The 25,428-nt window shown below is 33.0% G+C and overlaps 1 protein-coding gene across 1 annotated transcript in view; it reads left to right on the top strand.

The window, feature by feature from the left end:
• The window catches only part of LOC108751034 (muscle, skeletal receptor tyrosine protein kinase-like), a 115,754-nt gene that overhangs the window by 13,135 nt on the left and 77,191 nt on the right, over nt 1–25,428 (top strand). The window contains exon 2 of the mRNA XM_018490964.1: nt 21,270–21,445. Within this exon, the coding sequence (XP_018346466.1) occupies nt 21,270–21,445 (176 nt within the window). The remainder of the gene's footprint in view (nt 1–21,269; nt 21,446–25,428) is intronic.

The raw sequence follows: 25,428 nt of genomic DNA, 5'->3' as shown, positions 1-25,428 counted from the left end.
ATGTGGCTCCCTCTACTGGCCTTACAGTATGCCATTCGGTCACCCCAATTATTAATGACATTTTGGACTACCTCAAAAACGTACCAATAGATGGCCCACCCTTTATATAGAGCTATTTTTCCTATATTGCTATCAAATATTTTAATACGTTACTTTCTTTCATCTGATTTTCCTCTTTCTTATCTTTCCTTCGCGATGTGGCAATTTCGTTTCATCAAACCATTGTTAATTGCATCAAATATTTTCTTCACAGTCTTACAAGTACTTATCGTCTCATTTTATGTGTTTTAATGCTTGAAATGTAAATTCTATTATGTATTATTTTGTCAGTCATTCTACAATTTAAACGGTTCTTTAGTAAGCTTAATAATAGCAATATTGCTGATGCCTCACCATTGTATTTATTTATTCTTGCGTAGTTTTAAGTGTAATTCTTTGAATATAATAAAATAAATTAAAAAATATATTAAAATATCATTAAAAACGAACTTAATAATTTTGAAAGACTTTTTGAAAGATAATCATTTCCGTACTACTTTGTCGGAGGAACTTCCTGTTTTTATGGCAAATGATTATAATTGCATAAGCGATTTATAATGACGTGAAAACATTTTCCGTTCTACCGAATTCCATCTACAAAACGAATTTCATACATTACACCGTAATACCTTCCGATAACAATGAGATGAACGGTGCGCCGCGTGCTTCACGGCTGCAATATTATTTCCGCAGATTTACACGTTAAATTAAACAGGGTAAAGCAACATTGTTGCACTCTCTCGCCTCATGTTATTTTATCTCGTGCCAATCTCGCGGAGCAAATCTTTCGGATACATTCCTGGATTTCTCCGACAGGCTGATTCAGTTTTCGCATCTGTGTCCGTCTCTGTGTACGCGCACGTGGATGTGTGCGCGACAGGACAAGTTGGGGACTCTCTAATGCCACTGACTTTATTAACAAAGCTGGATAGACGAGCTAACGTAGCTATACACACACGTAACATGCACATGTGTATGCTGACTATCGGAAGAGTGTGAGAGAGACATAGAGAATTCGCTTGTCTGCCTGCGCGATATTAAAATCACTTGGACGAGACGCTTTCATATTAAATTTTCGTTTCCACGCGAGCGCCTCTTCGCCCATCCTCTAGGCTCTTTGACTTCCGCTTGCGCTTTTTATAAACTCGTGGTAGGTTGCAGGTGTTCGCTATAGATCTGATATAGATCGATGCGCTTGCACCGATTTGAAAATGGTGACTCCGATATGGCTTTTAATACTTGTTTTTAATTAAATGATTCATTTAGTCAAGTTCCAAAATGTGAACTAGATTAGATACTCTGTTAGAATATATAATATTTGATCATATCAAATCACTTTAAAATTCTCGTCGAATTTGATTCATTCAAGCATGAATGTATCAGCAATGCGCAATGGTCTACACAAATAGAATGGGTTACATAAAGAGATTTCTATTAACAGAAGGTAAAAGCATAAATATTTGTTTTAAATTAAAAACGTGAAGCACAACGTATGTATCTCATACATTTTGAATTATCTATTTGTACTTGTTATTATCACAGATACCAATAACTCAATCGAACAATCGTATAGAATTGTAATATTAGCATATAATTTATACATATATTTTATGTTATTAATATTTTCTCGTATTTCCCTAATAACGTCATACTTTACGCTTTTTTGGAATTTTATATTCCATTGTCTTTAATTATACTTTTCGAATACTTTGATGGAACAATAAAACCGCTGTGCACCTGTTCCCCCAATTTTCGGAGAGGAAAATGATCTTATGTTTCATAAATTATACAAGGTGCTTACAACTACCTTACAACATTTTCATAGCGTATTCTGGAGATAAAGAAGAGTAAAAAATCTTAATACAAAAATGACGGGGCTACAATAGGTTTTAAATCATAATTAATTAAAGACATCCAATTAATCAAAGATAGCTAAAAATATCGTGTAGAGTCCACGTGCTCAGCTCTATAGTTATGGGCGCATCAATCTGATTAACAGTTAATGTTGGATTTCTTTAATCGTACAACTAACATTTATTTATTATTAACAGCATTAGCAGTTATTATTATTAAATTATTAAATGTAACAAAAAGTTTCACACTTGAAAAAAAACATAAAAATAATTATAAATAATGAGAATCTTGTTAGACCGTTCATGTGCAAATACACAACTAATAAAAAATAGAGCTCATAACGGTCGAAGCCGGATCTTCTTTAAATAATTCGATGTGAATTTGAATACTACATATAAAATTTTGCCAAATTACGCGCTAAAATTTTTTGATCTTGAAACGTCATACCAACAGAATCGTAATACTCTATCACAAATTAAATTATGTAGCAATTTAATAATTTGATGCTTATAGATATTTTACTATTGAAAAGATCTTTTGATAATGCCGACAAATATATTAAGATCTTTAAATAACTTATAGCGAAAAATATTACCTCAGCTGAGAATCGAAATCGGATCTTTAGCATTCCATTCAGCGTCCTAAGTAATTATAAATTTATTGCAACAAAAGACTAAAAGAATTAAGTAAATAACAGCTGATTGTTCCATCTTTGGATAAATTTATCTAATGGGCAAACAAAAGAGTAAAAAAGTAAGAGAATAAAAGAGTAAAAGAATGAGCTGAAGTTTATTGAAAGATGGAACAACCTAGCCTAAGAGAATTTAAATCAATAAGAGAATTGTGTAATTATTTTACACAAATACTCAGATGTAATAATAGAACGATATATGAAACTTTTTATTCTTTTTATAATGCTTTAAGATGTGACACGTGCATCAAGGCATAATTGGAATGTATCTTCACTAAAAAATAATAAATATTTAATGGAAAGTCAGCTTTGGTGTTAATCGTGCTTGGAAATCCGGTCAAAGCGTCGACGAAAGTAGAACGAATTGCACACTAGACAACTATAGAGCGTTGGAAAAAGCGGCTGACTGAAAAAGAGCAGTGGAGTCCCGCAGTCGATTCATCGGGAATACGACTTCACCGACATAAACAGGAAAACATTCGTTTGTCGTAGCAGATCCGCATCCGCGCGCGACACGTTCACGCGAGGTGCCTCTAAATCACAGTGGCACACACAGTCGAGTTAACGGATTACAAACTCTGGTATCGGTCTAGCGCTTGCCAGGGAGGGTTCAGCAAACCCTTTTCCAGCAGGCTCGTCACACGAACTTTGATGAATTCTCTTTCCGCTCTGCGACATCGTCGCTCTGCGCTGTTTATGGATTAATTATGGTACGTTAAATCGATGTCTATGCATGTGACTTGAATTCGATTGACGTAGATGATGAGATTTGCGTATGCTGGGAAGGACGTGTGATGGGCATTTTAGGGACATTTAGGGGAAGCTTTAGTAAAGCGGCGCATGTTGCGAACAATAAGGATGGATTGAGGCGTTCTATAGACACTAGTTTCCCAGGGATCGTTAATACACGGAGAACACGGTTTTCCTGAAATATCTAAAACTTTAGATATAGTAGCAGATCTGAAAGTAATTTTGTTAAATTATCAAAATAATTAGGTATTTGAGACGCCCAAGTCGGTTGTTAGAATGTCAAAATTTTTTATATATAAATATTGCTCATACATTTGAGTGTCCTACATAATTATTTTGATAATCCAACAAAATTATTTTCATATCTACTTAAATTTTAATTACAGTTACTTCAACAAAATCATTCTTTTCGTGTAGGAACAGGCAAATAGTCTTTTACAGCTCTTTACTGTTTCTACAAAAAGGAAAAGAAATATTTCATAAACGATTTTTTAATTCGATTATCTTTCATAAAACTATTATTACAATTTAGGTAATATTTTTCTAATAAAGAATTAATACCTTCAAAAATTTCTACAAACTTTTAAATTGGTAATTAAGTCGGTATTTTAAATGTACACGTTTCATAAACTCTTCGTTTATAAAAAATTTAATATCGTGGCCCTTTAAATGAAATTTTGAAATTGTCCTTTTCTTTTAACGTTATCGGGATAGATGATAGTAATAAAATTTTGGCATTTAATGTCAGAACCATGTTACATGGAATACGATACGGCCTCCTATTACTACAAATATGAATACTGGGTTGCCGAGCATATACCATGTGGTTCACGTTGACATCGTGCCATAATTTTCCGAGCATTGTTCATTGGAATATGCACAGTTTCAAGCACGTGTATCATCGAACTACGTAACGTTGTTGGAATTTTGGGAATGATTAAACTTCTGACGCAATTATTCACAAAACTTTATTATTCAGAAAATGCCGTTTACTATTTAAGAAATACAGATAATAATATCAGAATAAATATTTAAATATACGTAAAACATTTGAAGAAGATTCAACAGTAGACTGGAATTTTAAATTCAACGTACATAATGTTTATTTTAATACTTTTAGTACTCATACTTAAAGAATAACAACTAGAAGATAGTGATTTGTAATTCGACGAAAATATTCAGAATAAAGAGAGGAATAATAAATATCTAAAATCGCTTAATCACAGCTCATCATTCAACTCCGTCTGAAAAGCAATCGTGATTAACGCTGTCTGTTTCAACTCACCCCATGTTTCTTAGGGTCTTAAGAAGTCCACGCGGCAATAAATCCCTCCATCGATCCATCTATGCCTTCGCCCCGTGCGCATTCCGTCTTTATTTTCGTTTCTTCGACAATTTCAGTCCCGATACGCGCTCGCTGACGGGCCAATAGGTTTCCGGAAAGCATTTGCCACGGTTTCTTCTTCCATCTCGGCCGCGGGTGGAGTTGGACGTGTACGTTACCACGACGTGTTTCTTGTTGTCGTTTTATGCATTCGCGCTGCCGTGGCATTCGTACGAACGTGAAAAATGACCTGGTAAGAGACATTCCAGGCGCGGGGGCCTGTACAGCGCAGCTTTCCGACACAAGTATTTACTAAGATCCCTCGCGCCATTATTTACGTCTAATGACTCGTAATTATGTATGCGTAATTATTTATTATATCGTAGAAATGCTCAGCGGTAAAAGACAAAATCGACAATTTTACCAAACCTCTTCAAAATTTCATTAACTCGTATATATCTCGTGTTCGGCAAGTCATTAAGGATGTATGTGTCACATCTCACAACGTCAAAATATAAAAATTTCGTACATTGTTTTTATTATTGCGTCAGAATAAAATTCTTTTATTTGCAAAGTTGATAAAAGTGGCATTACAAATGTTTATATATACTAATAAAATATTTATAAATATTTGTGCAAAAATTCATTTGGATCCACATACTTGTTTAAAAGTTATTAACCTAAAATGCAGCAAAATATGGTGATTGTTTTGTATAAGCTATTGTGAGATAAATTATTTGTTTCTTTTTTGTTGGTTTCAATGCGCATTTACAATCGAAATTTTTGAATATTGATTCTTTTAACTGATTTTTTAGCTGATATTGTATAGCTGAAATATTTAGAATATTCCAAACGAATTGAAAATCGCTTAATAAAAAGAATAATTTTATACGAGTAAATCCTTTAATATTAAAAAATGTAGATTTTTGAACGTACAAACATATCTTTTTGTCAAAGCGTAAGGTAAAATGGATGCGAAAGCTTCGTTGAATATAACACGGCCGTATATACAAAGTTCAGTATAATTTGTTCTGCATGTGAATTTGTTATGGAGCTTTTACTAGCGCGCTGAACACGACGACGCGCGAAAGTCTTTTTTCGTTTTCCGCGACTTCCGCTTTCTGGACTATACATACTAATCCTACAAAGGTTCACAAATAAACCCCGCCGACACGTCTCGTTTTACGACTAATTTGACGTATTATGGTGTGCTTTCTGCATCGTAAGCCACTACATCCGCGCGCTGATGTGTCGAGAGTATATTTTTTCAGGGTGTATCTGCTGCACAACGAAATATATATTTCTGTTGCAACGTTCGTTAAAATATTTATTTATTTAACATTCAAATTTTTATTCATTGCCTGTTTCTTCTGTACAATCTGTTTCTTCTGTTAGGAAGGAAATATAATTATACAGAAGAAACAGGCAACGAATAAAAATTTCCCAAATTATTGATTTTAACTTTTTATAATTATTAAAGAAAATAAAGTCAGTTTTTAGTACAATCATCTTACTTTAGCCTAAAAGAACAACTTTTTGTAGTACATTCAAATAATCTTATTAAATAGAAATTGCAATAAAAATGTTTTCTTTTTAAATCTATTAATTTTAAATTCAGTCAATATTTTATCATTTATATTAAACATAATTAAATGTACAATAAATTATAATTAGAACTAAGTAGGTCTACCATAAAACCTAATTCTTTAGAAAGTATGAAATATTATATGGACATTAATATATGATTATTCCTCATGTTACGTACAAACAGATAATTATGACAATTTGCTTAATCAATTGTTTACATTTAAGTATCCTCCCATTTATTAATTGTTTACAATTAGGTATTCTAAATAATGTTTGGTAATAATAGCATATATAAAATATAAATAGAGTGTATTTTGATTATAATTACTGAATACATATGCGTATTTATTTATTGTGCTTTTAGAAATTATGTATAGTTTAGAGCATATCCTGTATAAATAATACATGAACAACCAAGTGGTTATTTCATCTCATAAATGATATTTAATAGCACATCATACGTGAAGGAATAGAACAATTAATTTTAAGAAGAAGATTTGTTAAGTTTATATAATAATATAATTAGGCTCTTGTATACTGCAATTGTTAAAAGTATTAAAAAACAAATTAAACTTTTTACGCTTTTGTTTAATATTAGAAGTGATATAGAGATAGGTATTTCAAAATTTTCTATGAAACGTGAACGAAGCGGAGATGAGATTCAGCGTTCGATTTGTCGCTTTGGTTAGACGCTGCCGAGCGGATTGCGAACTTGGTCGCCGTACTAGCGCTCAGCTTTTTCAATAAACCGCCGAAACCGCGGATAAGAGAAAATTGAGGTCGGAGAACGACGAGGTGTAATACTTTCTTCGGCCATTATCCGTCGCGTCGCTCCGTGCAATCCAAAATTCCGGCGTATTTCCGCAGAAGTTCGATCTACGCGTAACTTCGAAAATTGATGCGCCAAAAAGTGTCGAGGAAGAGCTCCCGTATTCATTGTTGGGAAAAGCATTTTGACGTTCTGCATTCCTGAGATGAGAGGAAGTTAGATTTTATATATACTGCGTTTCAAACTTAGTTTAAAAGAGAAATCTTAATGTTTCGATAAAATATAAGGGAAATAAGTATTTTCAGGGTTTACATTAGAGTTTTAAAAAGTAATTAGGAAAAATGTGTGCTTTTGGATTATTTGAAAATGCGAATAATAAAGAAAAATAAATAGCATTGCAAACATCGTTTAATGGATCGATGTAATGGTTATTATGTGAAGTGAAAACGCGGCGAGCTCTGGAATTCATAAATAGTCGTCGGGAAATTTTCCAATCGACGTACGGAACGCGCAATTCCGGTGCAAACAAGCGATTTTCCGATTTAACTTCACTCCCAATAAAGGGAAACCTTTTTACCTCGTTTTAACCCACCGCGAACAGCCATCGTGATATCGTGTTACCTAATCTGATTAATAGGAATTTGGATCGCGGTTGTGCGCGCACGAGTGATTTCTCCCTTTTAGAAAGGCGAGTGTGGCACGTACCTACATCGGATTGGACGTACCAAGCTGAAAGAGACCCTTTGCCTTCGGCGCATTTTTCAAGTTTCTCCGCGGAACCCTCTTCACTTTTCTCATCGCACCCTCCGGTACGTCGTTCTTTTTCCTATACCTTTATCTCGTTTTCTTCTTCCCTGCTTACGTCGCCGCGTGTTCTTTCCGTTACTTCGTTTTTAATGCCCCGGCAAACGTTATCGTAACTTCCCGGCGACCATGCGCGAAACGCGCTCTCACAGATACGGGCTTGTGTACAGGGTGACACGCTTGATTTTATCGCGCGCGATGTAATTCAGAGATTTACTGCGAGGTATGTTTTTGCGGGCGAATTGCCCGCTCTCGGTGGAACCCGCAGGACAATATGAGAAGTACAAGGAGTGGTAGTTAACCGTAAACATATAAAGATATTTTTATCGCTTGCTTTTATGCCGAGTGTCATAATTTACTTTAAATTGTTCTTATTTCAAATCTTTATGTGTGTGAAAGAGTAATATAATTTGTAATTTTTTTCTCAGGAATAAACTGTTGAGTATTTCACAGGCGCTACAAATAATTAAATGTTAGTAACATGAAGAAATAAAATCACATTTATTTCTACATCTACAGAAATAAATGCTGTTTTTATATCTTCGGTTCAATCATCTGGTTTATTAGCGTCTTTACTTGAAAATTTAATTAGTTTTTAGATGCTCTGTTAATTAATTTAAAAATTAAAAACGATAAGGCAACGATGAAATAACAACAATCGACATTGATAAAAAATTAAAAAAACAATGAGATACATTTTACTCCTAATGTTAAATAAAATAGAAAAATATTTTTAAGTATCATTTAACAGATAAAATATATTAAAAGTAAAATGTATCTCATTGTTCTTAATTTTTTTAAATACATTTTACTTTTAATGTTACATAATACTTTATAAATTCAAAACTTAAAGCAATAATATAACAATCATCAAATTCTTTTAAGTATTATTTAACATTAAAGATAAAATGATCTTGAGAGTGTTATACAAGCTTTTATAAAACTGATCTCACGAAAAAATGCGATAAATTGTTTGATGTAATGAATATTGATTTATTAAGAGTGTACTATAGTTGCCTCTAACATCTCTTTTACTGATATTATTATATTATGTTAGTTAAGTTATCGATTCATTGATCTTTGTCAATTATATCGATCAATGAAATTAAGGCTTAAATTACATTAATTCTTGGTAGAATGTTATATTATTTTAGCGATATGTGATATATTATAAAAACTGAAGAAGACAATAAATAAATAAATAAAGTCGAAACGTGTTGTTTTATAGAATTTTTTGTGAATAAATTTTAGTAATAGTCCTTGATGAAACATCCATTTTATTACTACTTTTTGAGCTGGTATTCTTTTTATTTTGCCTCGGTGACTTAGGACGCTCGTTCGAAAAGCAAGAGATCCGGATTTGATTCCCAGCTGAGGTAATATTTTTTGGAATAAGAATTAATTATTTACAGATTTTAATACGTCATTCATTATTAAGATTGTTCGAAGATGCGAAAAAGTATCAAATTGTTAGATTGCTAGTCAATTTAACTCGTGATGTTTACTGCGGTGGTTTAGTATAGAATTAGCGTTTCAAGATCAAAAAATCATTTCTGCGCCCGTTTCAAAGGATTACATACGTAGTATATAAATTCGTACAGATTATACAAGCAGATTAAGATCTAGCTAGACCGTTTAGGCATTAATTTCTATAGTTTGTATTACCACATATAGGGTCTTATAATATATTATATTCTTCTTATTTTATTTTACAAATTTACGAAAACTTCCCCCCCCCCTCCAAAACGTTAATTATTTAATTTTTATTGTTTTTAATTTTTAAGTTTATAATATTTTAAGGTATTATTTAATATTAAAAGTGAAATGTATCTCATTGTTTTCAATTTTTGCGATTAATAAGAATTATTGTCGCGAGTTTGACAAAGACTCTCTTTTGTTTCAATTTCGTGAAGTAAAAGCATATGCTTTGCATGCGACATATGTCATGTGTCTACACACACGCGTAAATGTCGCACGAGTCTCACGAGCCAAGAAAGAGCAAACCGCACAGTGGAATTTCTCCGAAGGATTTCTCTCTGCTTTTTTCTTCTCGTTTTTCTATCCCACGTGGGAGTACTCGTTCCTTCTTTTACCGCTTCCGTTTCTTCGCTTGGCATATCGTGTCTATGGCAAGTTGAAAGATCGGCTGCGACTTCAGTTTTATTAGCAGATCGAACATCCTCTTTTACAATTTCTATTTCCTCGTAGATTTTCCTAAAATCATTCACACATTATGACTTCGAAGCGTCACACCGTCAATCTTATCATCTTTCCTATACACTTGCTCTGTATACTTTTTTTCTTATCTGAAGTCGTTAAATTTTGGGCATCGTGAACTTCCATTTTATCCTTTTTTAGACTCCATTTATCTAAACCGTCAAGTGTCACTTCTTGAAATATAGTATCCATTATAAAAAAAGCTTCTTTTTCTTTTATTAAGACATTTAGGTATATCTAAATACGTTGATATCTAAATTGAACGAACACACGTAATGGATGGAAACGTGGCTATAATATAAAAAAAAATCGCTTTTCTAGGAAATTTAAACAGGTGCTTAAGCGGCCGTTGTGAATACGAAGTCGCTTGGTAGATCAAGCAGAAGGAACATTTCCAAGAAATCGTCGTGCTTACCGTAGAATACCACGTGCCCGGCATGTGTTTGCACGCGTATCCGCGGTACACCCGCATGATATCTCTCATTGCCCAGCTCCGTGTTACGGATTATAAACACCGCGTAATTCAGGCAACCTCTCTGTATTTCTGCTTGATGAAATGAAGTTTCTCGCGTCCGACGAAATTTGCCAGTTTCGCCACATTACTTCACGTTTGCACGGCTACAACTATAAGATTGTTCTTGGCAGGTTAATTCGGGTTTTAGTCCTCCTTCTATGCCGTTTCTTCAGTTAACTGCTGGATTCCTTAAATTCTCTCTAATATCCCTTTCACAGTCAGATTATAGTGTCTTACGTGATTATCAATTCGTTGTTTTCCCCATTGTTCAGTGAATTGCGAATTTTCGACAATTCACGATGTTAAATCAGATATTTACATTTTTTGTAGTTTTTAGATAATAAGTCAGTAATTTATATAAAATATAATTTATGAAATATAATTTCAATAATTTATAATTTATATATTGAATATATATTCATTAATTACACAGAATTTTAAAGAGAATCAAATTCAATTATTTTTCAATGTTATCGATATGTGTAAGCGAATTTAATAAAAAATCTAAGAATATATAAATATATTTTTTTTTTTCCATCAATCGTGCTCGGGAGAGCAGAAAATTGTATACTACATTTTTCAGAGAGCCAATTCAGTGTTGTATGCGGAAAAAAGTGAATTCATTTTGATCTTAAAAACAAATGAGGTCATGCATATCTTTTATCCACGTGTGGTTGTTCATGGTTCTCGGAATATTTTATACATGATATTTTACGGTATTATATCTCATATGAGGTTGACACAAATCTATTTACAAATACTAATTCAAGAGAAAGTTCTAATCCGTGATGCCACAATAAAATTATGTATGTCATTATTATAGCTTTAATGTTTTAGCACGCAAAAAGCGAGTGTAATAGAAGTTCAATATTTTAAATATAATGAAAAATGAATAAAATGTAAGGAATATCAGAGAGTATAGTTAGGAAATTTTAAAATAAAATTAATTAAATAAAATTATGAATTAAATTTTATCAAAATGAAATATCAAATGATAATAAGTAACGGGCAAAGTAAGAGTCCTTTGATTTGTTACTTAAAATGAAATATGTTTATGTTTTGAAGTAACACATGCTATATTTTTTAATCTAGCTTGTAAAATCAATTCATTAAATATTAGTGACTCTTACATTTTTAAATTTAATTTATGATTTTTCAGTACTTACTTTTAAAATTAAAAACATCGTGCTAAATAAAATTTCCAAATTCTATAAAATCCTTTATAAAGAAATTATATTTGAAAGTGGACAGTGGATAGTTTGCGAAACTATCACAAATAGTAGAAGAGAACAGATAAAACGCGTATGTAGAGCACGTAGCATGCTTATTACACGCGGGAATTTGGCAAAGGCAGATGTTACACAATTCGCTCCATCCAATTTGTAGAAATTTTGCGTCTTTCTTCCCTCAAAATCTCGTCGCTCGATAGCACCTATGAAAACGCGAAAAGCTTCCAGCGCCGACATGTCGCCACCACGAAAGTGGAGTCTTCTCAATCGAATGACGTTGTATAGTAGTCTTTTCACGTTATTGCGTAACGTTTACTTAGAGAATGTCTTTTCGGCATCACATTGATTTTTAATTCGACGTATTCTTCGATAAATGCTGAATTAATGAATAAAAGGTATTTTCTTTGCAAGAATATCGGATATCATAATTTACTGTAAACTAGCAATTTTTGTAACTTATCTAACATGTGTTTGCTGAAAAACTTGAAATAAAATTTTGCCATTTACTTACTTGAGTTTGAAGTTTTCGTAAGATAAATTTTTTTCTTTCTCGTATTAAAAATTCAGGCGAAGTCGACGACGACCGGAAGTTGCCGCCTGCACGAAAGAACTCTATCTCTAACTGGGGCGGCTTAAGCTCGTAAATGGTTTCCCGAAGTTACTGGCGTACCGGCGAGGCGAGAAAAATTATATTCGCCCGCGACATCACATTGGAAACAGTCTTGAGCTGTCGACGCTTTCGCAACGGAAGCGGGATGGGCTTAGACAGGCGCGTCTTGAGCACTTGAAGATTTCGAAAAATCCGACCAAGGTTATTGCGAGAATGTCACGAAACTTTTATATGAAAATGTCGCTTCTTCCTTATCGGAATTAAATTTTCACATATAACGGCCATCTGGTTAGCCTCATTTTAGCGGGTTATTTTAAGCTTTTTCCGCGAAAAGTAATAAAGTTTGAAAGAAACCAAATTTTATTATTATTTTTATTATTAATTAGATAAAATTATAATGGTAATTTTAATCTTAATATTGTAGGTAAACATCTATATATCAATTAAGTTTTTTTCTCTTATTTATGCTATTAAATCTGTTTTGTTTAATCGATTATTCTAATTTTGCGAAATTATTACTTAAGAGTAAGTATATAAGAGTAAGTATATAAAACTTATATATAAACTTCTTAAAGAGTAAGTATATAAAAATAAGTTAATAACAAGTAATTAAAGTATAAAAGCTTTATTAATATATAAACATAACGTAAAAATGCATGTATATAGTGGCTTAACAAGTATATCTAATAACATTTTTTAGAGACAACAGATACGTTGTGAATCGCGAAATAATGAACTTCTTAATAGACAGGAGACTCATTGTCGTTTCTTTAATTAAAAATCACGCTTTAGTTTATATCATGCTGAACGTCAAGCGTACTTCCGCTTTAAGCATCGTTATAGCACTTGTGCTGAAATGGTACCTGATAGCGAGTACTACGCAGAGTGCATCCATTACCTCCACGCTTGTTTGAAGTGTCTAAATACGTGTGTCTGTAATATACTGAATGTATACGTACACAGATATATGCAAATGAAGTTTATGCAACATCTTTTGAAGTCCCTTCTTAATACGTACGGAAAAGCGCGCAGGTCATTGATTATTTTCATATATACAAATACTTACAAATACTTCAGTTGTATCCGCGCATATTTTCTCGTATAAATAACTTCAATAAAATTGTTGTGAGAATTGAATTTACGATTATTGTTTGTTTGACCGATTTTCTATATGAGTACTATTTAACAACTGTTTGAGAAAGATAATTGTCCTATTAATTTTATTATTGAAATAATTATATTATTTAAATAATCGTAACATATAATTTTAATTATTATTAAAAATTTGTACAAATAAATAGCATAATAACATTAATTCTAATCCGTGAATTTCGAGACGAGTAGAGAAGTAAATTTCCAGAATATGCGTTACTTTGCTCCGCGAAGGGGTCCACGTACTTTCTCTCTCCTTTATCACATGGACCTCTTCATTCATTGGGTATCCCCGAGAGTCCTTTCTATCTCTCCCTACGGAATTTCTGGATTAAAATCGATGTTGATTATTATGCTAATAGAAACATACGTGACAAATTTCATATTAATTATTAATAAAGTATATTGCTTTGGATCCGGATGATAAAATTGAAACAAAAATTGAAATACTTTTGGCTTGTATCTCCTTCTTTATCGAGCAATTACCAATAATGTAACCTCTATCATTTTTCGATTTATTTATACTCGAATTGATTTCTTCTCCTTTCATCTCATATACGACGAAAAGAAATAAAATCAATTCTTTTCTCTTCTTTTTCCCTTGGTTAGTATTCTTTAACTGCATCCTATTCTCCGCTTGGATTTCCTGTTGGACATGCCACATCGTAAATTCCACCGAATCCGAATATCGTCGTCGAACTCGCAAAACAGGCCGGCATCATTTCAGCGGCGGGCCTGCCCGCGAAACTATGAAATAATCTCGTCGTTAATCTTGCGCGTCGGGAGTGTCGGGACGTGCTGTGCATCCCTTGAACCGGACGGCTCCCGCCCGCGGCCTTTTCTGCCTTTCCCGCTCGAAACAATGGAGGACGAAAGTTTACGGTCGCGCTAGACCACTGCGAGGACCGTATATTTTCGCCGCAACGCTCGTAAACTGCGGTCATGCTGCCAGTCGCCACATCGTAGGCGCATCTTCGATGCAGCGGTGTTGGTGTGCGGAAGGGCTCTGTGGCAGTACGCCACTGTGTCAACGTGTCATTGGATAATTTCAGAGTTACGCAGTTTTCTTGTTTTCTGTGTTCCTCATCCCTCGTCTTTTTTCCTGCACCTATACGAAAAAAGAGATTTGTTCTCCGTCGAGTGTGCGGGTTTGCGTACATGTTTATCTAAGTGCATTTTGAATGAAACATGGAGGCCGTCCCGCTTACCGCTCGCACTTGCGTTCTTCTGCATGTGTGCATTACGATACAGGTGGACGTGAAATACTAGCACTCGTTGTTTCGCTCGTTGTTGCGCTCGTAAGACAACAGGAGCAATATATTTAAACTGCGATTTAATAAAACGAAACAATTTGAGCATATTCATCACTGTTCATCTAGTTAGATCGAGGATATATTCCGTTTTCACCCTTACACGATGTAAGCATCAGTTCATTCTCGTTATTTATCAAATATTAAACAAAGACAAATGATGCTTACAAGCACTGTAAGTCCAAAACGGAACTCCTAAGTGTCTGCCTGAGTTAAGCCCCGTTTTTACAATATATGATTAAAGATAAAAGGTTACCAAGAAATGAATAAATTTTAGGTAACCATATTGTGAAAATATGGGCCTAAGTTTGCATTGAGAGATTGTCCAAATGAGTTTTTCTGCAAGTGTTTAAATGTAAATGCGAAGCTTTGCAAAACTATTTTTTAATTTGGAGATATCTTTTCGTATCCCAGATGTTGAAACTGATTTCTGCATGTACGTGCATTCCAGATACGAATTTTAGGGATGCTATTCTTTATTCGTTAGTTGGATCAAAATTTGTTTTTGCTCGCGCGTGCGGATTTCAGAATGCTGCACGTCATCCGCGTTAAGAAACCGAGCGCGAGAAAAGAAGCGCGCCTGGAAGAAATATGCCAGAGGAAAACCGAGATAATGCTTCCAAGAAATAAAAATGTCGGTCGCTCGAACACGCGAATTAGGAACTTCGTAAGGAAAGTGGGATCTGGAAGGAAGTAGTCCAAGAAGATTTAGCGCGTGGCAATTTGTGGAACGTTATGTTAGTCTTCTATAGTAATTGTGACTTCACACGAGAGTTTACGAAAATGTATTGTCCCTCGGGAGACAGCAATTTCTTATCTCAATTTATCGCCCTTCGGATGAAATACAGAAGCAATAAGAAATTATATTAATTCCCTCAGTGACAAGCGCATTCGCGTTTATTTAGCAAAATAATAGCTTGAGATAAAACGATAATTTAAATTTTCCGAATGACAGGATAAATTTATAAATATTTACATTTATATATTATACACATTATATTTATTTATTTTATAAGATATTACAAATATTTAAGAAGATTAATTTCTCTTTTGACCGAATTATTAAATTAAATATTATTATTTACCCATTTAAGTAAATGTACATATTTTGCATATGCAAAAGAACGAACTTTATACCAAAATGCGGCTGCAAAATAATTAATTATTGTATTGACTGTAAAAATCTCAGTGTCTCAATGTACTCCGTACATCATATGCTTTTGGCTATTAAGCAGTATAAAAATATTCGCTCGATATGACAGTACGTTTCTGCGAATGCATTTAGTCTTCGCTTGTTTGAGCACTGAGATGTTAATCATTAAATATAGCTAAAATGGGAATAAGATTCATAAATACAGCAGCACGTACGAAAAGCTTGAATGCATTCATTTAATTATTAACGCGACGACGTCTCGGCCGAATTTAAGATCATCGGGTGTGATATAATGCGTCTGGCGTGACCAGACGTCTTTAATGCCGATAAAAACGTAGATCGTACAATATATGTGGGCAGTTTCTTTCTCGATCTTTTAAAAAGAAGTATCCCCTCTGACGTTTTACGAAGAAAAATACTACCGACCACAGGAACGACAATGATGATGAAGGAAAGCGGCAATCTTAGTTTACGGCACATTTACGCGCGGGGAGTTTATAATATTACGGAAATTCTGTAAGCGAAAAGAACCCTTGGGATAAAAAAGAGTGACGAGAGCAGAAGTGACTATTCATACAGGGGTTGCAAGGACATTTGCAGAGGTGGCGCCTGTGATAGCTCGCGAGACAAGTGGAAACGGACGGTCATAATCAGACGTGAAAATACTCTAACGTATTTGCCTAAGGAAAACCAGAATGGAAATTGTTCCGCAAGTATGTTGATACGGTTCATGCATTTGCTCCGGAATTTCCTTATTTAATATTGTATATGACACAATGGAAGAAGAGATTTCGTAGGGGATTATTTTACATCAAAAGAAATTGTTAGTTTTTAGAATGTAACATACCTAATACGTTTTCCACAGAAATAATATTACATTAATGTTATAATTTTTTTTTACTTAGCAATATAACATTGTTATGCCTAATATCTGTTATGTTGCACTTATATTGTTGAGAAATTATAACATTTATAGTATTTATATTGTTAATTTGTCTTTTTCGGAATATAACCGTATATATTATTTTAAAAGAGTAACTGTCTTGTTTCTTTAATGCAAATATTAATTCTAAACAAGTTAGGAGTTAATTTAATGTCTTCCTCCTTTCGATTTCCGTATCGGAAGAACCATTGGAAGTGGTAGAGACCACGATAATGGCGACACCGGACGATTTTCATGTAATCATCCTTATTTGTGACGGTAGCTTTTTGTCAATTAATCTCGAGTTATCAGGATCTGTGGCAAGACTTTACTGTGGGGTGGAGGCATAAGGGGGGTGGAGTGTTGGTCATTTGTATAACGCTAGTAGAGTGGGGTACGTATACGGGCGTTATCGCACCAGAAGAGGGATGGGAGAAGTAGTGATGGAACCAAACTAATATTTACTCCCGATTCTCGAGCAAACTAAGTGAAGATGTTCATATAAACTACGTCAATATTAACTTCGACTTGTAAATCTCATTGGTATGCTCTCGTACTGTTTGGTATTATATTCATGCATCTTTTACAAAAACAACGATCTTCATATGATATTCATCTTATAATATTCCAAATGTACTGAAATACGTAAAAAATAGTATATTCAGTCTTCAATTCAATAAATTAAATATTAAATATCATATATAATAAAATGCAAGCAAACAACTATAAATTATTTTCTACTACATTTTTTCGATACTCAAAGCGGTACGATAAATCATTTTAAATTTTCAATTTTTAAGCAGAAGTTTCGGACACGTCAGGTGATAGCGTATAAAGATTATGCACAGATGTGATAAGCGTACCGTCATATGCTTTGAGATTGAAAAAGGATCCCAGGTTTTTGGAGCGGACGTTGGTTATATGAAATGGCCAGCTCAACGAGTTACACGATGTCAACGGGTTGTTCTGGGCAGATTCGTTTGATAATTCGATAGCAATCCGCGTTTCCACCCCGCATTCGCCGTACGTGGATTTACCTTTGCACCGCACGCAGATTCATCCAATTAAATTTATCAGATTGCATGCGCGCGAGGGTCAAAAGGGAGACGATACACGATGATTGACAGGCGTTTGTCTTTTTGGGGTCACGGCAGTATTTTTTTCATTCTCAATCGGGACATTGCTGCCGGAAGAAGTAGATAATAGCAGTTGAGCAATATTGCAGTGAATTGAAATAAAAAAATTTAGATTTGTAGAATTTTGCGATTTACTTTATAGCAAGAATCTTTTATTTTGCGGACTTTTGCATGTGAAAATGTTGTTTTATTCTAAATATATTAAGAAAAAAAGTTACAATTACTACTTAATTTAACTGTAATTTATAATCATTTTTTATGTCAACTATATACATATATATTTAATAGAATATACCTAGTGTTAATAATAATTATTATTAACATATATATAATATATATAATATATATATAATATAATAATATAATATATATTATAACATATGATAATAACTATAAAAATGAATCTTTTAGCTATATTATTATACAATTATAAAATAATTACAAATAAAAAATATTTTTTTCTCAGAATTTTGTATAGTGTTTGACAAATTTATAGAAATACTGCACAACTGGGACAGCTGATATAAAAAAAAATTTGTCAGCATTGGTAATTTATTTAAATAAAATAGTAAAAACAATTTTGATTGTAGCTAATACAATAATTAAATGCGAGGATTAAATATTTGTAAAGAGAATAAAAATTTTAATATACGTTTATTTCATTCAGTTTTCTTTTTCTTATATTAATAGACTCACAGTCAGCCAGTTTCTATTACGAACTTTCCTTTCGGATCAATCCCTGTCAACCGCCAATGAGTATCGTCGTTCGGTCTGATGATGATTGATGATGATGGAGAATATACTAACTGTTCCAAAGGTATACGGAGAACGATACGATGTATAGCCCGGCAGCCATTTGAATGATGTTTATTCGGAAACTTCGAAGACTTTATGCAACATGTGTTCAGACAGCCAACGGAAATATCAAAAAGCCAGAAAGCCGTAACAAGTCAGAGTAATAACTTTTCTAAGGTTTTAGAACTGTATTAATTTAAAAGCTATATAATCGAAGAGGAGAAAATCTTAATTTTAATATTGGATTTAAAGCATGATTATTTTACGTAATATTGTACGGAAATTTCGCTGGATATATCGGAAAATATTTAAATAACTCAAATAAAAAATGTTAATCACAATATAAGTATTTTATACATAATCAACAAGCTAGCGCTAATAAATCATATTGTCATGATTGTGAAATAATGTTTGCGGTTATTCCATACAATTTGTGTGAATAATGTATGCCCTTTATAATCTCCCAAAATCGAAATCGTTTGAAAGTTTGGCTTTTGCGCGACTCCTGTAGTACGTGTCACTATTCTACGTGACATGCATATTTGAAATAAATTCGATGGGTTGCGAGAGAGAGAGAGAGAGAGAGAGACAGATAGATAAATAGATTGATAGAGAGAGAGAGAAAGAGAAAGAGAGAGAGAAGGGGGGGGGGGAATGTATGCGAATCGAATTTATTCCAGTGCCACTCGCACACGTGAAGTAAATAGATGCGAAAACGTGTGTGAATTAAAGCATAAGAAATACTCGTCCCTTCTTCATGATTCGCACATCATTTTTTACAAATTGTATTGCAATTAAATTTTCGAGTTTTAACTTTGGAATCAATGTGAACGTGTATATTGCAACACAAAATCAATAAATATAAATTTATATACTCAGCAATACGTAAAGAAAAACAATACAAAATATACATAAAAAAAGTTTTCATAAAAATAACAAAAAAATTTGTTATTTAGAGATATCATATATGATTCAATTATGCGTCTTATCCATCATCAAATTGTAGTTAAGTATCAAGAGAACTTGAAATATGAAAATGTTTACAAGCAGGTACAAGTGCTTATAATAAAAACGAAAAGTCTCTAATCCAGTTTAACAAAACATGTTTTTACAAATATTCAAACAATCTTTTTTATTAAACTCAATCAGTTCTACAGGCGATCCAATAAAAACATGTTATTGATCAAATACGAACTAGTTTTTGTCCTCTTTTTTTAATAACTATATCTTTTATCGAAAATTTGGAAAATAAAATTGTTAGTGCGAGCGTGTTCTCGATGAAATGAATACATCGTTTAATGTCTTTTGTCATAAAAACAAGCGTGTATTATCGCGAAAGCTGGATTATTCTTAATAAAACAAACGATAGTATAAAGAAAGGCAAATGAGAATGTTTTATTCTTTATACTACATGACGAACTTGAAGACAGGCAGAATTCTAAGGAGATACAAACGAGCATATACAATGAGGCAGAGTGCATAACTGTGTTCTATAAGATATTCTGCCGAAATGTCGAAGAGCGTATTACGCTTAAGAAATGAGCTGAGTTTGCTCGCTCGGCGCCAGTTCACTACTTGTGCCAGTTATAACGCACTTGGATTTTGATATCTTCTAAGTAGTACATCCAGCAGTCGCGTGCTCGTAGCTGATTCAGAATCGTACTCTCATGGGAGATGTCTCCGAGCGGTTTCCTGTCCAAAATTCGCATATATAAGTTTCATGGAGAGTGGAACACATTTCATGAGCTTCTTTATGACGCACAGCATAAGTGATTACAACGCGAATATATTAAAAAGATAGACTTCTTTAATGTAATGATAAAAATTTTGCGTATCTTTTGCACATAAGAATAAGATTAGCACATCTTTTATGACTTTTTAAAAAATAAATGTTTTTAATCTTTTGTGCAATCTAGAAGGCGGAATTTGGTTCTCCTTCCTAAAATATCTTGTAAAAAATCTATTTGATCCCATACCTTTTGAAAACCTAAAGCAGTAGAAATTAGATTGCAGACGGAAGAAATATGATTGTAGACAAAAGGTTAATAATTTTTAATTACCGTTCTATTAAACAAAAGACTTGTCGCTGCATTGGACTGTTAAAACTTTTTATCTCACTTTTGCAAAATTTCAAATATATATATTTATTTCATTTTACATACAACGAATGTACACTTTTCATCCATAAAAAACTGATTATCTAAGATGAGAGAAATGTTTACAATATTTTATGCGAGCATTTCTTCTTCGTTTTTTTTAAATATTAAATACACTAACATTAGAATTACAAACAAAAGTACAACATAAATATAAATTAATTTTACGTATAACAGGATTTATAAGATTATATTGAGAAACATATTATACATTATCATCAAAAGTTATGTTCACCAGATCGTTATTTTCTTTCTAGTGTCAGCACACGTACGCGTGACATCCAACGAAGATGCGCAGCGGTATGTAAACGATACCTGTAATGATTTGAAGGAAGATCCGCCTATTTTCGAGCCGACAGCAGCGAATGTCAGTGCATTTGTGGGACAAACCGCATATCTACCGTGCCGCGTGCGAAATTTGGGTGACAAAGTAGTAAGACTTTTCTTCTATAATTTTACTGTAACACATTTTATTATAAACACCAGACAAAGATTCTTTCATAATTATTAATTTAATTAAGTTTTACATAATATATTTCATTCAATGCTCACAATATTTTATTATGATCATTTATGTGATTGTTTGCTTATAATTTATAATAATAAATACGCTGAAATTATGTTTATACCTTTAAAGATCACATATGTTTAGCTATGTTTATGCGGATATAATATAAACATGAGGCTATTTGAAATGCGAATTTCGTTTATCATGTTACTCAGAATATATACGAGTAAAGCAGGACAATTAATTCTTTGTGAATTGACAACTCCATTAGCTATTTGGAATTATTCCCTTTTATTTTATGAATTGCTGGTTCGATTTTTTTTTAAACTTGGCCTATGGGGTAATTTGCTAATGCTTTATCGAATTTGGAGTAAAAATTAAAAAATTCAAAATAGTACAATATTTCGAACAGAAATTCGGAAAAAGAAAAATTTGGTTATCATAAAATTTATAGTTTTAGGAAATTTTTAATTATGAAGTATTATTAAGTTCCAGTTTCATTTTAGTTGAAGTTCATCAATATCATGTAAACAGTTAATCTAAAGTGGCTTTTAAACTCTGATTATAAACTCCGTAAGCCAACCTTCGTTGGAGGTTATTACCCTTTTAAAATTTGACACTTTTAGGGCACCGAGTTTTACGATAATCAGATTAAAAAAAATTTGTTTATGACTATTTCTTTTAATTTGAAATTTGTAATTCTAAAGTATAGAATTGAATTCATTGACCTCGAAAACCTTTCGAAAGACCTTCCATAACTTTGTTAGAAAGCTTCCTTGAAGGAAGGGGTTAACAAAGATTGTACATATGTATGTATCATTATTAATTGCAAACAAGCACTGAGTAGCTCAACGGCAATTAATCTGAAAATTTACCGGAGACGGTTTCGATTCAAACAGGTTGTTTCCAGCACCCTTATCTGCATAAGGGAGCCTACGTAATTAATACAGCGGCATGACAAATTGTCGCTTCCGTAGTTCCGTAATAGGGGGCCGCCAATAAATATCGCGGCCACGATTAGAGCGCGTTCCACACATGTGAATATAGAACGTGAGGGTGGATGTCGTAGCGCGTAGGAAATGGCGTGTCTGTGACGATATATCATGAAGAGTCATGGGGACATAGACGTCAGTGTGCTTCCTTCAAAGGCGAAATCTCTCCGATGCGTATCTCGCAGCGTTGACTAAGCGCACGGCATAGATTTAACGAAGACGTATGATCATCTTAGTATAACTTTTCTTTAGCAACCGGTCTCGCTTTTCAGTTCCCACCGCATTCCAGCCATTGTCAAAGTTTTTAGTGCTTTATGTGAATTTAGTGAACGCGGTTGATCCGAATTTATTAGATTTTATGGATACGGAGTGATGGGAATTACGAAGAATGACGCAGACATACTTCTCAATCGTTTCTGACATGAAACAAGGTAAAAAAAAAAGGTATTTTCATCCTTTTATATAATTATAATAGAAGTAAACGGCAAGCGGAGAAAATGCAAATTTGCAGCGTGAGAAGAATGTGAATAGAAAAAGAGAGATTCCTAAAGCGTTTACAACGAAGTACGAACGCTTTATAACTTACCTAAATTCTTCGCTCCGCGGAACACGCGCAAATAGAATCTTTCGAAAGTTCTTGGGTCCGCTGCGAGAAAGCCTGGCAATCTGAAGACGGGGAACACGGTTTCGCGGTAACAAGGGATGCAAAAGGAAAGGTCGATGAAACGATCGAAGCGTGGAAATTTGTGGACGACTCAACTGCGATTCACATAGGTGGTGAATCATTCCGCGAAGAATCATATACCCAGCCAATGGTCACATTCAATGTCCGTCAGTCGATTCGTTCACAGACATCCGTTAGATTGAAGGGCACTTGGTACCAATCGCGAATCATTCCTAGGAAGCGAATGTCATACGGTTCGCTGTGCATTTTTCTCTACAAACGCAATTTTTCGGCACACCCATCCAATTTTCACGACCCACTTTTTCGCGTTCCCGAATTTCCTTTCTCGCTTTAGACAAATTTCTTTCTGTTTCTATGCAGGCTTTATTGTTATCGAGCGAATGGCAGTAAACGTATGCAACTGGTGGATGGATGCGATTTTTGTAAGCTTTGCCTTTTTCACTCGGAGTAGAAATGTCTAGAATTGATGAGTGTAATTGTTCGATGGTTGATGCTTTTAAGATGTTTGATAACGTTAATATTAAAAAAATAATTTGTGCGATCTTTTCTCTTTATTGAATACACAAAGGTTCTGTCAATTTAAAAAACTTGCTGCAGAAACGTATGCGTGTTCTGATATCAATTAAAAGAGTTAACCTTATTAATTAATTTTATTTATTAGTAATTATAATATTTCGTTTTTACTTAGGCTTTGTACACACGTATATATGTATAATACGTATATATATTAAATAATGCATATATTATGTGTCATACTTTTATTATAATTAATTAAATATTTTTTAATTAAATTATCAAGCTATGCTATATTCTAATTATGCACATATAAAATTATGATAAAATATTATGTTTTTTATACTGCATTGCTATACATTACCATTAATCATTTTACTTTTAAAAATAAATTCCATAATAAAAATTAAGATTTTTAATAAAAAAAATTTAGTTTATTATTCCTTTTTGGACGTGTGAAACTAATAACAAAAACTACATCCACTTTGATGAAAAAAAAAAGTTTTATTCTATACCGTTGTCATCCAACTGTAAAAATTTAAACTGAAGATTGATGGTATATCAAACGCGGTTCAATGTGCAATATTTTGAAAACGTACTTGTATCTAACAGATATTTTATAGATTTTATTGGAAATGGACGAATATATAGATTTCTTTAATAGCTGGGATATAGAATTGCTCGACGTGCATTTTCTCGGGGCACGGCCGGATGCATTTTTAGTTCACGTTCACCAGATTTATCCAATCTTTTCCACATTTTTCTTCCTTCCACTTATCTGTTTTCCTTTTTCCCTACGATCCACCTTTAATTAAATATCGATCTACGTGCGGCGACGGTCAGCGGAAACGCGTCGATTACGGCAAGTTTTCTCGAGTTAAGTCGGAAAATCAAATGGAGTTTAAGAAGAAAATAATTGCGAAAGATTAGTCGCATTTATTTTAGTAAAACTCGAATGGCTTCTTAAACGGAAAAAGGATTTTAATGAAATTTGTAACGGCTCTTCACTATGGTCAGATTATCAGTTAACATTCTTGAGAAACTTATGAATGAAGAAACTGATTGCTTGAACGTCATTATTTTCTGAATCTCGTTAGTTAAACTATGAGCATTTAAAAATGAGTATTTTGGAAAAAATGTGAAAAGAGATATGTCAATTGCTACTTAGATGATGGTACTTTATCTCTAATTGTTCTTAAATTAAATTTGTGTGTGTGTGTGTGTGTGTGTGTGTGTGTATGTGTTGATAAATTTATCTTTAAATAATTATTTTATTCTAAAAAATGAATATAATTAAATAATTATATCTCAGATATGTCGCAGCGTGTGTAATTTTTATCATTAAATATTTCAAATACTTTATTATTTATTATTTATTTTACTTTATTATTTATTTTATTATTTATTTCTAGTTTGCGTTACTGTGAAATAATATATTATAGGTATAATGATTGATATTTGTACCAATTTATTTATCGGTTGCAAATTCCTAGAATCAAACATAATTATCAAATAATGCTTGAAAATGAATATCTTAAGGGAATTGTATAGCTGTCTGTACTACCGACTTACTAAATCGTAATTTTTGTATAACAATTGCTTTTTTTCTCTTTTACAGATTCAAAAATTTTTTTTCCAGATTAAAATATACGTATAATTAATACATGTTTGTAAGGTAGAATTTATGCCGAGAACGATCAAAAATTTTAAAATTAAAA

This window comes from Trachymyrmex septentrionalis, unplaced genomic scaffold (assembly GCF_001594115.1).
Source record: "Trachymyrmex septentrionalis isolate Tsep2-gDNA-1 unplaced genomic scaffold, Tsep1.0 scaffold40, whole genome shotgun sequence".
NCBI lineage: Eukaryota > Metazoa > Arthropoda > Insecta > Hymenoptera > Formicidae > Trachymyrmex > Trachymyrmex septentrionalis.
The sequence above is the reverse complement of the archived record's forward strand: the minus strand, read 5'-3'. Positions and strand labels throughout refer to the sequence as shown.